This window comes from Daucus carota, chromosome 3 (assembly GCF_001625215.2).
Source record: "Daucus carota subsp. sativus chromosome 3, DH1 v3.0, whole genome shotgun sequence".
Classification (NCBI taxonomy): Eukaryota; Viridiplantae; Streptophyta; class Magnoliopsida; order Apiales; family Apiaceae; genus Daucus; species Daucus carota.
In genome coordinates, this window is record NC_030383.2 from 10,218,589 (window position 1) to 10,233,689 (window position 15,101).

Below are 15,101 nucleotides of genomic sequence, written 5' to 3' on the forward strand. Positions count from 1 at the left end.
CTATTAATTGTAAATGCTTGAATAATGAGTGGTGCTTGCAGAAATGATTGATTGCATGGGTAAATAAATATAAGCGAAGATAAGCTTGTATTGAACTGATCTCACTTTTAGTGTAAACTAATATTTCTAGGACCAACTAATTCATCCAACATATTTTCGCATAATATATGTATTCATTATGATATGATACATGTAAATATTACATATATTAATTACATAATTTTTTTTAAAAATTATACTATGCTTGTTTTATAATATATATAATTTGTATTTATTTCAGCCACATGTGTTTTTTAGAAATTTAATGATTCAACTAGTAATTTGAAAAAATTTGAATATAATTTTATGGTGATCAACAATAATTTAAAAAGTGACGACGGTCTAGGCATATTTAATAAAGTTTAGGATATCTACCGAGAATATTACTATTTGTAAGTTTGTTTCTAATATTACTATCTTATGAAAATAATTGTGAATATATTGTTCAACTAAATGCAATTTTTGATTTTTTTCAAAATAAAATATTTAACATTTACTGGCAAAAAAAAAAAATTGACATTTAACCAGATCCAACCCTACCCAATTCAAAAGTCTCCAAACACCTTTTAATGGCTGGAACAAAATTTTCACGAGTTTTTATCGGCTTGCCGTTCATCTCTTTCTTCTCGTGATAATCTCTCAACAACACCAATTCTTTAACTTCATCAATTCCACAAATAATCCAAGACCAAGTCGTCAACTCGCTCTTTCTCACTCCCTCCAATCCTTAACTTAGCTCATTTTAACAACACATTCCCTCCCCCCATTGCTTTTTGTGATATTAGCATTGATCCCGTAAGAACACCCATCTTTCAACATTTACGTCACTTGTAATTTATTATTCAATTAAATACAATTTTTAACAGATTTTTTTAAAATTGCATTTGTGGTTGCATGGTTGCTTGCAAATACAACCTCCGTATTTTTGCAAAAAAATTTCAGGAAATTATATTTTTGCAATTTTTATTTTGAAGATTATAGCTTTATAATTTTTTTAAAAATTAGAGTATTTTTGTAAAAAACTTTATAAACTTGCGTATTTGTAAAAGAATCCTAAAAATTATCAATTTATTTTTGAAAATTTTAAAATATTCGATTAAGATTACATCGACTATGATATTTAAAATAGATTTGTTTTATATATTCTAATTTACGAATTTTCACTGATATTTTAATTTTTTAAAAATTTTAGAAATCCATACTAAAAGTCTGAGAATCATAAAAACGTGTATATATGAGATTTTCTGAGTTAAAATTTATATCGAAAATAAATCATGAAGATAATTTTTATTTTTTTTTAGGAAAAGAAAGCTAAAATTGAAATGGAGCGTGTAAACAACAGTTATGGTCTGGAGCGCCCTCTCAAACGTCTAATTCTCCAACGGTCAAATTATATATTTCTCCTCATTTTAGCCTCCTCGTTCAAGAACCCTAAACTAAACACAATCAACCAATCTCTTCTCTTACATCTCCCTTTCCGATCTCTCTATTCTCAACAATGAGTGTAAATCTTAATTACCCACAAGCCCTAAACTCATTAACAGATCTTCAAATCTATAACAATGCTGTTTTCGACAATGTCGAAGCCATGGGGGCTTCTCCTTGCTCTCCTGTCAAATCCGTGATTTTTTCTGATTTCAGTAAGGAAAATCAGAGTCCTCTGAGCCCTTTTGACCCTAACCCTAATGGGGCTAATGGGGGTTCCAAGATTAATTTGATGAAAGAAGCGGTTCGGGATGAGAAGATGATCGATATCGAGATAGAGGAGATTGAGAAGGAAATTAATCGGTTATCGGGGAGATTACAAGTGCTTAAATTGGAAAAAGAGCAGAAGAATGTGAAGATAATCGAGAGGCGTGTGCGGATTGTTCCTGCTAAGTTTATGGAATCGAAACAGAATGTGAGGAGTGATAAGATAGGGGATGTGAAAAAGAGTGATGAGAGTTTGTTGTTGAATGCGAAACCGAAGGGTTTAAGGAGGGGGGTTAGTATGTGTCCTGGGGAGATTCTTGCTGGATCGTCGCGTAGGGGTTTGAGTTTAGGCCCGTCAGAGATTGGTGCTGGGAGTAAATTTAGGCAAATGTATAAGCCAGAGGTTACTCCTGTTGAGTCGATGAAGAATAGGCGGAAATCGTGTTTTTTTAAGCTAGGGGAGATTGATGAGATGAGGGCAATTAAGGAGAGGGGGAAGAGTTGTAGTCTTAGTCCGAAATCAAGAAAGGCGTTGAATAAAACTCAAGGTTCCAGACAGGTTTTAACTACGGTGGGATCAAGAAAAGGGGTGAAGAAGGATGATGGTGTTCTTGCTGCAATTCAGCCGAAGAATCTTTTTAAGGATGGGGAAAAGTCAGTTGCTGCTAAGAAGCCGGTGAAATCTGGGAGGGTTATTGCTAGCCGGTATAATCAGAGTACAATTCTGTCTGCTATGAGGAAAAGGTCTCTACCGGAAAATGACAAAGATGAGGGCAGGAAGGATGTTAGAAAGCGGTCTTTATCTGTTGGGAAATCGCGGGAAAGTATGCCTGAGATTAGTGGAATTCAGGGTACTAAAAGTTGCGTGAAGAAGAGATGGGAAGTTCCAAGTGAGACTGTTGTTTGTGGGCAACTTGTGGTGCCTGATGTGCTTCCAAAGATTAGAACTGTACGACATACTATTGACACTCCACGGGATTCAGGAGCTGCGAAGAGAGTAGCTGAATTGGTAGGGAAGAAGTCATTTTTTTCCAATAGTGGAGATGTGGACTCAACCGTGTGTCAAGAATTGAGTTTTGTGGAAGAGGAATAGATGGAAATATTGGGTGCAAGTAAGCCTTCATTTTCTTTATTGGAGTGTTAATACTTTTTTCTTTATTTGCTTCATTTTTTGGGCTGTGAAATTAGTGATTGTGGGGCAAATTCTGCTTTTGCTCCCTTTAAATAGTGTGGTTATAAGATATTGTTGCATTCAGTTTTGTGTTAATCATGTAATATACATCAATATGCTTTCTGATTTTAACCTTCACAATTCTTGTTTGGAGTAATAAGGTGCAAACTATATATTTGTGGTGTTGCTATGGATTTTAGCTATGGCTGGAAGATAGGAAAAAGAAACGGTTTGTTCCTTCTCAGGCGCAAGTTGTGTATTTTATGCAGTTCCGGTCACCATGTGATATGTATGTATGTATTTCATTCTAAACAGTAAATGATATGCGTAAAAAGCCTTAAATTTAATCTCACATGGCTCCTAGTAGCAAACAAAGTAGGCCTAAGAACTAAGATATAAGCTTTAAACATAACTAAAACATGATTGCTGGACAGCACAAAGAGAAATTCACCTCCCAACCAATAACAATCAGTAGCTTAAAACATTAAAAGCCAAACAAAGTAGAGTTTTTGCACTTTGTAACCCCACACTTTGGCCAATTAGCAAATCAGACCCCACACTTTGAAACGTGACACATTGTAACCCTAAGTTTCATTTTGCTTTCGGTTTGTAACCCGGGCCCACTAATCCGTTAAAAATGAACGTTACCGTGAAGTGATTAGGGGTTAACAACTGCAATTTCAGTTTATAACCCCTATGACCCTATGACCCATGTACTTGATGCAGTTGCTTTTTTGCATAGAAAATCAATTGCAGTTTATAACAATTGTTTTTTTTTCTAATTTCCCTAGGATCTGGAGTGAAATCTCACCGTAACTACAAGTAATCTCACGGTTCAAAGAAAATATTAATTCATAAATATTAGTAAAGCGACTCAAACTAATATCTAAATTATAATGTTTTATTATTAATATTGTGTCAAACACAATATTAATAATAAAACATTATAATTTAGATATTAGTTTGAGTCGCTTTACTGGTCAAACACAATACTAATAAAAATTATTCAAATTATGATGAAATCAAATATTATAATTGGATAAAACTTATTTTGAACCGTGGTCCCGTTTTAACAAAAGAAAATATTATAACATAGATAAAAAATTATTTTGGTCACTTTCCCGTCTAACATAATACTAATAGAAAAATTATTATTATTTAAGAAAAATTAGTTTGGGCTGCCTCCCGTGCACGTCAAACACAATGCTAATCAAGAATCATTTACGTTATCATAAAATCAATATATGATTCCTATTTTCTATATCCTATTTTATTTATTAATTACTTTTATTTTATGATTCCTATTTATTTGTTAAATATTATTTATTCTTTTATGCTCTTGCTCTTACAGTTCCTTTCTCTATATGATTTTGTATGTAAATAAGCAACCGCATCAAGTACAGGGGTCATAGGGGTTATAAACTGAAATTGCAGCTGTTAACCCCTAATCACTTCACGGTAACGTTCATTTTTAACGGATTAGTGGGTCCGGGTTACAAACCGAAAGCAAAATAAAACTTGGGGTTACAATGTGTCACGTTTCAAAGTGTGGGGTCTGATTTGCTAATTGGCCAAAGTGTGGGGTTACAAAGTGCAATAAGCTCAACAAAGTATTACAAGTTTAAATTTATACCTTATATATCACCACCAGTCCAATAGCATCTTCACTCAAATAGACCTTACATCCACCACCTCTATTATGCCATGTTGATAGAGCTTAGCTCCCATTTTTTTTGCTGATAACCCTAATATCTAAAATCCCTAGGTACCATGTACCAGTAAGGTTTGGAAAGTACTTGCTAAAAATAGATTTCATAATAGTTGTTGCACTAAAAGGTCGCGTAGATTTAAGGCAAAGTAGGATACAGTACTTTGAAAAGGATAGGGGCGCGGAGCAACAAGCCCGTTTTACTTCCAAAAAATATCAAATTGCCCAAGTCAGACCTAAGAGTATCTTGTAATTTGATCAAGTCAACATTAATGTTGTGTTTGGTTGGGGAGAATGGAATGGAATGAAAATCATTACCCTAACATAAGTGTAGAAGAGCTTGTACCAGCACAAAAATCAAAGGCCGATATTTTAATGCTTTAAATAGAAGGATGATGCAGGTTATACCTATGATGGTCTATTTTATTAGAATACTTCATGAATAGTGATTTCATTGTTTACTTCATCACTTTTATCACTCAAAACGGGGTCATGAATCAAACTTACATAGCCAGGATCATCGATTAAACTTAGCTGGGCTCATTAATCAAAGTTACATGTAGTCGAAAATGCATGAGCTTCTAAACATCTTTTTATTTTACATATAAAAAAATTACCTACAAATATGAATCTCTGAATGTGAAAGCTCAAGAAACCATCAATAATGTACACCTGCAAATAACTACGAAAAATTCAAGTTTTTTTTCCTTTTGTCAGGGAATTTTTTTTAGAAGATTTGAATGAATAAAAAGATACATTAAGTAACAAGAGAAATTAGAGTCAAGAATATTGTGTTGTGGTGCCTTCTGTGCTTTTAGAACTGCTCAGTATACCAGTAATACTGCTAGCTACTCAGAAGTAAGAACCTGCAATGCAATGTGTCAAGAATCGAGTTTTGAAGAAGAGAAGTAATATGCTAATTGTGAGATTCAGTTGCTTTCTTCGACTGATATGGTAGTCTTTTATTCTATCTTTCATCATGGGGATGGTTAAGTACATATGAGTAGGTTTTTTAGATTTGATCTCATGGAATTACAGTTGTTACAACAGCAATTAGCCTCCCAGACGGTCGCTAAAAGGCTAAACAGATGAACTGAAGTTTACACTCAGACAGTTTGATATAATTAATGAGCATTTTGGCTTATGAATTTGTATAGGGCGATTGTATCCTGCTCCCCTTACAGAGGTTGAGTTGATTACAAAGCAAAATAATGAACTGATCTAAACATCTTGATTTTTACAAACTAATAAAGCGAAATCAGTTTCTGGCTTATTTCTGATTTTAAATCGATTTCTCATTTATTACACAAACTGACATTTTACAGTTTAAAATCAGAAATGACTTAAAGCCCGGACAAACAGGCTCTAAGGCAATCAAAGAATCACTGTAGTTGAAAGAACAATTACTCTTCCAATCAGGCAATCAATAATAAACAATAACTCAGTAAGACACAACAGTTGAGAGTTAACAACTGAAGTTTGCACTTGTTTACTTCATTTTCGAATATTGAATGTCTTTTCACTATGTGTATTAGAAATGGATGGTTAGAGCATCTCCAACCATCGAAAACCATTAGCTAAAAGGTGAGTTGTCATACTAAAAATAAAAAATTTAGCCAATAGTTCGAAAAACTCAACTCCAACCATACTTATCCGTTGTCTATAATTTTAGCCAACCTCCTATGGATGACTAAATTTGTCGAACTTCTACAGTTCTGTAATAAATCTGTAGGAAGATTGCACATCATTTATTATTATATTGAACTAATATATTCTATTTTAACAATCAAAAATATTAATAACATACTATTTTTAAATTATAACCAACCAATATAGCCAATACCGTTGAAACAAAATGTGTTGCAGGAATTTTACATAATGTCTTGCAGGTTCCATTTAGCCAACGATTATAACCAACACCGTTGGAGATACTCTTATGGGTAAGAGATCATCATGTTTTGCATGCAGTGGTATTATAATTAGGGATACCCATAATTTGACAAAACCGATCAAACCGACCCAACCCGCCCCTACTTTTAGCCGACCCAACCCGATATTATTAAACCGAACTTTAAATGGGTTAAATATTTAAAAAGCCGAATTAAATGGATTGGGTTAGGGTTTTGATAATTTTTAACCCGTTCCAACCCGACATATATTATGTACTAACGAGCCATATTACTAGTTTACTAATCGACTTAAAAGTTAAGATTTTTTGATATTAATATGTTACATACTTAAATTATGAATTTTTATTTAATATAATGATGTTCAATTTATATGTAATATAATTTAGTTTTTTAGATTGTAGTATAATGATGTGTATATATGGTGATTAATTGTCTAATTGAATACTAGATTAAGTTAGCACGCGATTTTAATTCTTAGACTTCTAAATTATTTTATCACTGACCAACAAATACAAATTTATATTACACTAAATTTTATTTATAATTAACCCGATCAACCCGACTAACCCGATCAAACCGAACCAAGCCAACCCGACTTTAATAAGGTTTATAATGAGTTCAAATTTTATAAAACCGATCTAATTGGGTTGGGTTACTAATTTGCTAGTAACCCGCCCAAACCGACCCGCGGGCAATAAGATTAAAAACTAATACAAGATCAAAGAAGATGGTGCAAGTTAAAAAGGGCTGTTTAGATTAGTTTAAAAAAAGTGACTTTTTACTTAAATTAAGGGAGTGGAGTAAAAATGAAAAATAAATAAATTAATAAAGTATTTAGATAAAAATAAAAATTCTATAAAACATGGTTTCAGCACGTGGTTCTCCCTTATACAGGGTCCTGCTTCAACCAGACCTCATTCCAATAAATCCAATGGATTATGTCGTCACGACGTCACCGGCAGTGCTCACAAAACAATTGACACAATAAATTTAAATTTACCATTTTACACGAAAGACAGTCCGATGTTCTAATATCTAGAGGTGATCAAATATGAAATCACAATCAAATCGCATAAACCGTCCGCACCGCACTAAACCGCACCACAAAAAGTGATTTTTAATTTTACGGTTGCAATTTGAATTTTTCACAAACCGCACAGAACAGTGCAAGTTACGGTTCGACATATTACGAACGCGGTTCAAACCGCACAACACAATATTATAACATATATAAATGTATTGGTAAATTTTGAATAAAATTGTATTATAAACATATCTATTTATAATTATGTTATGTATCTATTTGTTCAATTTCTTCAAATAATAGTTAAATATTAGTTTACAAATCTCACATGGCCATTATACCCAATTTTTGTTTGTACTAATTTAATAATTGTAGCTCTCAAATGATATAGATTCATTATAGAAAAGTTTTAATTATTTAATTTTTGTTCCTTTTCTTTTGAACAGAATTTAAATTTTGTTCTTAACTTCAATTAAAAATATGTATTCTTAAGTATACAAACCACATCACACTACATGCAGTTTTTATGTTGGAGTGGTTCAATGTGGTTAGATTTGCGATTTTAGAGAAAAACCACACCGTAATCCATAATTTGTTAAGTAAATTATATTCAATATCAATTAACTTTAAAAAAGAAAAATTGATTACACTACAAATTAACTAAAAATTTCCAATTTATACAAAAGAGTCTTCAAATTTTTTTTGATTAAATTCAAAATCAATAAATCATTATTTCCGGATTCCCAAATTCCACAATGGCACAGATCAATGCACCTCTATCAAGAAAGGCTTTTCTACAATGCTGTTGAAACTGAAATCTTGTCAAAAGAAATTTACATTAGCTGAATTTAATGGACATTGTAGCTGTAACACCATCGAGAATTCATTGGCCTCATCCCAACAGCGGTTAAATACTTTTTAATGCTTATTGGGTTTCCTGATCATACATAATCAGAATCATCATGTTTTCAAGGATGTTAGCAGTGGCTCCGAGTAGAAATTTGATATCATCATTGTAAAGCGACAGTGAAACTAATATCAAAATATAAGTTACAAATTCAACTTTATGTAACATAGGGGCGTTCAAACAATCTAGGGAATCAGTGTATTTGATTGCTTCTTGGATCATCCCACAATAAGAATACTACAATCATTAAAGTAAACATCTGATGGACATCTATTTTGTTGCTTTAAAAAAATATGAAGTCAAGTAAGCTTCAGAAAACATTCTTGCAAATCAAAATGGAAAATGAATCATTTTAACTTATACTAATAATGGACTTAATAATTAATTAGACTCTGAGTTGATAATCCACAAACCAAAATCAATTAAGAAATCAAGAAATATTCTAGTAAAGCAAATAGTGAAATGTTGTGCTTTGATTTGACCCCAGTCCTGTTAAATATTCTGAGGAAGAGGCTGATGTTATCACAAACTTTCTGAGTTATTTCAGACACTAAGCCCACTTCATAATTTTCAATGGCTTAGAGTATAGTTAAAACTCAGTTCACACAATTAATGTTTAAATAAATTTAGAAATTAAAGCAAACATCTCCAGAAACACCAATAAACATGAAAAATAATGTGAGCTCAGATAAAAGTAATACAAGTATAGTCCTTGATCCTCCACTAAGAAAGACCTAATAGAGCTGGGATTAGATATTCTATCTTCATTGCTCAACAATCTACAACAATTTACAAGAACATGAAAATAATAAACAGCAAATCCAATAACAATATACAAACTACAAGCCTCAGTAAAATCCAGTAATATCATTTGAAATGTGGTTTCAGCAGGTGGTTCTCCCTGTAAACAGGGTCCTGCTTCCACCACACCTCATTCCAGTGGATTATATCATCACCGGCATAAACACAATAATTCACTAATCACAATTCAAAATTAACAAAAAAATCAACTTAATTAGGCTCAGATCAATTCAGCTTTATCAATCAAGAATTTTCTGAAGCAGAACTGGCATTTAAAGCTGTGTTTACAATCATCACTGCCAAATCTAGTATAAACAAATTAACAGGCTCATATTAAGAAATTCAACCATTTTTATCCTTTTCGCTTCACTGATCGCTCTCAGAAGCGCGGATAATTTATAATCACAGCCAAACTGTAACAAAATAATTAAAATCACAAATATTGCGGATATATTTAGAGGTAAAACAATGAAAAATTAATTAAACCTCCACGTTAAACACCGCAGAGAATTAAATATATGCCTCAATGACTAGACCTTTTTTCCTGTGTTTTTATTTAAAGAAAAAAGGCTAAAGGTGTGTGAGGCATGAAATTATTTAACGAGACCGAAAAAAAATGTGAATAATTAATCGAGAAGATTTAGCCGTCGACTTGACACAAAATAAAGCCATAAAAAGTTAGGTACAAGAGGCTAAACTGCAACACTTGACGGCGAAAATTTAGCACAAGCATTGGGGCTTTCTTCTTCATATCTGCAAATTGATGCCTTCGGAGAAGCCCGGGGTGCTACGTGCAAAACAGATTACGATATAGATGTAATTGTGCGTGTTTGTGAATATTGAATTGTAAATAGAGATGTTTGAAATACAATGGATGATGTGAATTGAGAAGAGAGGCGGTGACTGTGAGAATTACGATTGAGTGTATGTGTATATATAGGATCAGGGGATTTTCAAACCCTAGATTGAAGGGCTTATTGGGTTGGTGACCTGGAAAGCCCATTTGATATGGGTCTGTTTTATATGGGCCGGCAAGATTAATCCCATATGATTTTGAGCCATTTTGTGTGTGGGCTTAAACGCTGATTTTAGTGATTTTAGACATTGAACCGAAAACCGCCAATGAAACGTTTAGCAAGTGAGAAGCTGATTTTGGTTTTAAAAAAAAAAGAAGTGAGAAGCTGATTTAATATTAAAATAAATCAGAAATTGATTTATTATCAGAAATTAATTTGATATATTATATTCGGTGATTTAAATATTTTTAATTTTTTTTATAAAAGGAACTTATAAGTCGTAAGTTATCTATAAATAACTTTTTTTGTTATTATATTTTTAATAACTCACAAATTATTAATAAAACAAAATTATCTAATGAGATATTTAAAATTCTCAGCTTATCATAATGTCAAGCTCAACCAAGCACTCTTTGTTTTGTTGTATTCGAGTCTTTCCTGATTTAGAAACAGTAAAAGGAAAGAAATTGAGAATTCTAAAATTTGTGTGTGTTTGATCAGAATGCATACATAATTATTTCCTTATTTTTTGTTTAAATATTTTTTTATTAATAGTTTTGCATCATTACCATCCGTGTGAAAATCAAATTTTGTTCTTTTTACATAAATTGAAAAAAAAATAAAAGCTATCATATTTAAGTTAAAGAAATTAGAATTATAAAATATTTAAATAATATTTATTTAAATATTCAATATTTGAACTCACAAAATTGTAAAAAGCTGCGACTTCGGAACTAGCAGAATACATATTTTGATTTCAAAACATAAATTTGTAGCCTTAGCTATCATCTAAAGACATACACCAGGCTGGCTTCTTAGTTCTTAGAGCAAGTCCAATGCAATGTTATAAGTGGTGTCATTTCTATAATTTGAAATCAAATGCTAAAAATCTCAACTCCAATGGGGTTCTATATTTGGATGCAAAGATGCATATATGCATCCTTGGTTCTAAATTTGAAACCAAAGATGCATTTATGCATTCATGCCACATCATCAACTAACTATAAGTGGTATGTATAGTGGTGAACTTTAAACAAAGTTTAGGAGAGAGTGACCAAAGTTACTTAATTTTGGAATTATTTGGATGCAAAATGCATCTAGCATTGGAGTTGAAGTTCTATTTTAGCAACAAAAAACATTTTTTGGTGCTAAACTATAACAATAGCTATAGCTATTTTGCATCTTGCATTGGACTTGCTCTTACAATTTGAAGACTGGGACACCATTTCAATCATACTATCATCCATGTTAGGTGTCGGTACCCAGCCCATTTAGCAGCAACTCGGATACCAATAGCCAATGCTGCACAGAGCAGTGGGATAGGAACCTTTCTACCTGTTGTAGTAGCTTCAACTTCTCTTTCCTCCAAGGGCTTTTTAGAATGACTAACAATCGCCAATGTGAGATATAATGCAATCACTATAACTCTAACCCAGGGTTCTCCAACGGCGGCTAGAGCAGCTGCGGCAGGCAAAGCAGCTGAAACGTAATCTCGTTTCTTCACAAACCGAGCAAATCCAAACAACCCTGTCAAGAGTGTCCAGAAGAATAGCTCAGAAATGACGCCTCTGACAGCAGCAAAACCAGTGATGCCTGCTACTGTCAGAAGATATGGTTGGCTGCTTACTGCCTCTGAATTTGTAGCCTCTGCAATTGCACATACTGCAGACACCAGGATGATTATTGTTGTAAACTCGGAGACAGGAGTACATGCCACTACCCAAGAGTATAAAGCTCGGAGATTATAAAAGGAATCCTCAAAAAACCTGATCACAGATGTGACTGGATCACCTATGAAATGGAAAACTAGGGCCAGAGCAAGTTTTGAGAGGTCTCCTAGGAACTGAAATATTCCGGTTGCAGCTTTTTTCCAATTATAAAGTTCCCATAATACAGTTCTCCAAGCATAGACAAGGAAACCCAGTGCTGTTTTTGTTAATAAAAGACAGAAAAAGATTAGTTAAAAATTGCAACAACTCGTTGCACTAAAAGAACAGTTGCAATGCATGATTTGCCTTTATGCATAGACTCTAGCTCTTGGACTCTACATTCGACTTAAGTACATATATTACAAGGATCTCACTGCTGCTGACAGTCTGATTAATTCCAGGGTTGGGAGTTATCCAAGTAAATATCAGTTTCAGTTGAACATTTATTTAAGGCACTGTCCTTGTGACAATCTAACTACAAGATGTACCCATGCAAACAAAGATTCACTGGCATGATAACATGCTGTTTTGGAGATAATCAGATTGGGAAACTGTCCAAAACATCTTACTTAGCAAATAATTCGTTTACATATTTTGCAAGCCAAAGGCAGAATTAATCATTTTAACCAGGTCAAACAACGGGCGATTTTATATACTGATATAGATTAATAAAAAAAGAAGAAGCTTTAGAAAATTGAAATATTAATAAGAAAAAGCACTGCATTAAGTCATTAACCAACTTAGTCCATTCGACTCACCAGATTTGTGGGGACCAGTACCATGTGAAAATTCTCTTCTTGCTACTGCTTTTGCAACAGAGATCAAGCATTGACACTTCGTATTTATATGTATATAAAATAATGCTTACAAAAGGATGATATATTGATGCTATACCTGTAGACTCTATTCGAAACATGATCAATTCTTCACATATTAATATTCGCAATTCAGCAATAATTTGTTATCAACTAAGTAGTTAAATTATCTTGAATTTAAACTAGGCAACTAGCCAAGAATATGGCTGGAAGAAGGAAATAATATCACCTCTGTTTAACTGCCATCTAGCTATATGAAACAGTAACACCGGTCCAAGGAACAACCAGTGGCTGCAAAATTATAAACACATGTCCAAAACACAGGTACCATCTTTCACTAGGCAAACACAAGGTTCGCAGTATAGATGAATGGAGATTGATGTTTCAGCATGTACTTTGACTAGGATGTGGATGATAGTGACTCATGATACAAAGATGAAACAGCCATATCTGACCAGTGAACTTAAAGGCCATGTTTTCCTCTCTACTATTCCCAAACTAGCAGTTTTAGTTTCAGGGTTTTAGTTACTTGGACAAGTTTTTAGTATCACAACACTGCTGATGGAAGACTTAAGGCTGACAAACTGTAACGAGACAAAACAAAAACCAAAGGATCAAAAATTCAATCTGAAATCTAGATGCAGAATGCCTAGCTCCTCGATTAGCTCGCCTGATAAATTGCACTGTAATACCAAAACAAGATCATTTTTAGTTTTAAAGTAGTAAGAGCAAGTCCAATGGTGTGCTATATCTTGTTCTATATCTAAATTATTGAACAAAAACTAAAAATCTCCACTTTAATGGTGTTCAATATCTAAAAAATACATTTACTTCACAATATAAAGCTTCAGGTGAAAATATGCAATTCTATCCCTAGTCCAATAGTTTCCACACTTCACAGGCTCCTAGTGTTCTACCTTCACCACTAATAACCAACCACATCCAATCCCCCCCAAAAAAACAAACAAACAATCTTTTCGATAATTAGCACTAAACCAAACATTCCCACAACTTCTACAAAACCAAAAAGTGCAATCTATACTATACTATAATTAGCCAACATGGGTATAATTTGTAGTCGTACAAATTTTTGGTTTGGTCATGTTCTTTTTAGTTTAGCACTCTCTTTATACAACTAGAAGTCTATTACTTTTTTTTTTATTAAACAATTTCAAATACTAATAAGCCAACATGGGTATAATTTGTAGTCGTACAAATTTTTGGTTTGGTCATGTTCTTTTTAGTTTAGCACTCTCTTTATACAACTAGAAGTCTATTACTTTTTTTTATTAAACAATTTGAAATACTAAAAACACTCCTCATGTATTACAAGACAAAAACTTTATTATTATTCTCTTAAATATAATTTATAATTAGTTGAAACAACTATTAATAACATATATTAATACTAAAAAACACTTATAAATAGATGTTTAAATTATAAATAATAAATTATGAATTATATAAAAGCACGGGTTGAAGGCTAGTAACAGTAATAAAACACAGGCACAAGAACACAAAAGGCCAAACAAGAAGATATACCTATAAAGTAAGGCCACCTAACAGGAGGATCAGGAGCTTCTTGCATCAAATATCGAAACCTCTCAGGCGTAGTACTCAATCCCCTAGCTTCATTTTCACCTTCCTCACCAACACCCTTGTCCCCATTTTCAGCTTTAACCAAAACCCCTAAATTTCTACCTAACGAAAGTTTCGAATTCTTCTCCGAAAATCTATTTGTAAGCTTAAAATCTAAACGGGGTTTTAGGGAAGAGTCTAATGGAAGAGAATTCGTACGGTGAGAGGCGAGTAAGCGGGTTTTTCGAGGGGATTTGGAAAGAAGAGATGGAGGGGTTGGAGAACAAAGAGTTGAGAAAGAGATTGACATTGCAGTGGACTAGTGGGTATAAAATTTTACAGAGGTTCAACAGGTTTTGTTGCCATAGCTATTGTAATAGCAGCGAGAGTCTTCTTAATAGGGTCCGTAGATGGCTCCAGTCTTGGGCCGCAAATGCCGACCGAACACCCCGATATAAAAATATGGGCTTTATATCAAATGGGTCATTTGTTCTGCCCAAAAATCTTACCTAGACCACTCATTAAAAAATCATATCATTTAAACCACTAAATTGAGTATATATATCATTCTATTTGATGATGTTATGATAATTGACAGAAAATGTTAAATTTTTAAACTTTCGGTCCCGATTCAAAGTTGACGTATTTATCAACGTTGCTTCCAGCATGCATCCGACATGGCGTCTAGAAAAAATGATAAATTAAATAGATTAATCGGGCCAACCTAATAA

The 15,101-nt window shown here is 33.0% G+C and overlaps 2 protein-coding genes and 6 non-coding genes across 8 annotated transcripts; 1 reads left to right on the forward strand and 7 right to left on the reverse strand.

Moving 5' to 3' along the window:
• Positions 1-1,420: 1,420 nt before the first annotated feature.
• LOC108211635 (uncharacterized) lies at positions 1,421-3,034 on the forward strand. The gene has a single exon (XM_017383284.2). It carries the CDS (start codon positions 1,538-1,540, stop codon positions 2,822-2,824), a length of 1,287 nt encoding a protein of 428 aa, XP_017238773.1. The 5' UTR covers positions 1,421-1,537; the 3' UTR covers positions 2,825-3,034.
• A 5,877-nt stretch (positions 3,035-8,911) lies between these two features.
• Positions 8,912-9,019, reverse strand: LOC135151864 (small nucleolar RNA snoR97). Its single transcript, XR_010290772.1, has one exon. It is a non-coding gene; the product is annotated as a small nucleolar RNA snoR97 (small nucleolar RNA).
• A 109-nt stretch (positions 9,020-9,128) lies between these two features.
• Positions 9,129-9,228, reverse strand: LOC135151862 (small nucleolar RNA snoR69Y). The gene has a single exon (XR_010290770.1). It is a non-coding gene; the product is annotated as a small nucleolar RNA snoR69Y (small nucleolar RNA).
• A 68-nt stretch (positions 9,229-9,296) lies between these two features.
• Positions 9,297-9,411, reverse strand: LOC135151827 (small nucleolar RNA Z278). The gene has a single exon (XR_010290738.1). It is a non-coding gene; the product is annotated as a small nucleolar RNA Z278 (small nucleolar RNA).
• A 54-nt stretch (positions 9,412-9,465) lies between these two features.
• On the reverse strand, positions 9,466-9,557 carry LOC135151823 (small nucleolar RNA Z223). Its single transcript, XR_010290734.1, has one exon. It is a non-coding gene; the product is annotated as a small nucleolar RNA Z223 (small nucleolar RNA).
• Positions 9,558-9,576: 19 nt separating this feature from the next.
• Positions 9,577-9,663, reverse strand: LOC135151867 (small nucleolar RNA U36a). Its single transcript, XR_010290775.1, has one exon. It is a non-coding gene; the product is annotated as a small nucleolar RNA U36a (small nucleolar RNA).
• Positions 9,664-9,888: 225 nt separating this feature from the next.
• On the reverse strand, positions 9,889-10,049 carry LOC135151871 (small nucleolar RNA snoR134). Its single transcript, XR_010290779.1, has one exon. It is a non-coding gene; the product is annotated as a small nucleolar RNA snoR134 (small nucleolar RNA).
• An 868-nt stretch (positions 10,050-10,917) lies between these two features.
• LOC108210410 (uncharacterized) lies at positions 10,918-14,812 on the reverse strand. The gene is made up of 2 exons (XM_017381677.2): positions 14,335-14,812; positions 10,918-12,194 (listed from the first exon to the last, which is right to left on the reverse strand). Exons 1-2 carry the CDS (start codon positions 14,678-14,680, stop codon positions 11,500-11,502), a joined length of 1,041 nt encoding a protein of 346 aa, XP_017237166.1. The 5' UTR covers positions 14,681-14,812; the 3' UTR covers positions 10,918-11,499.
• Positions 14,813-15,101: the final 289 nt, after the last annotated feature.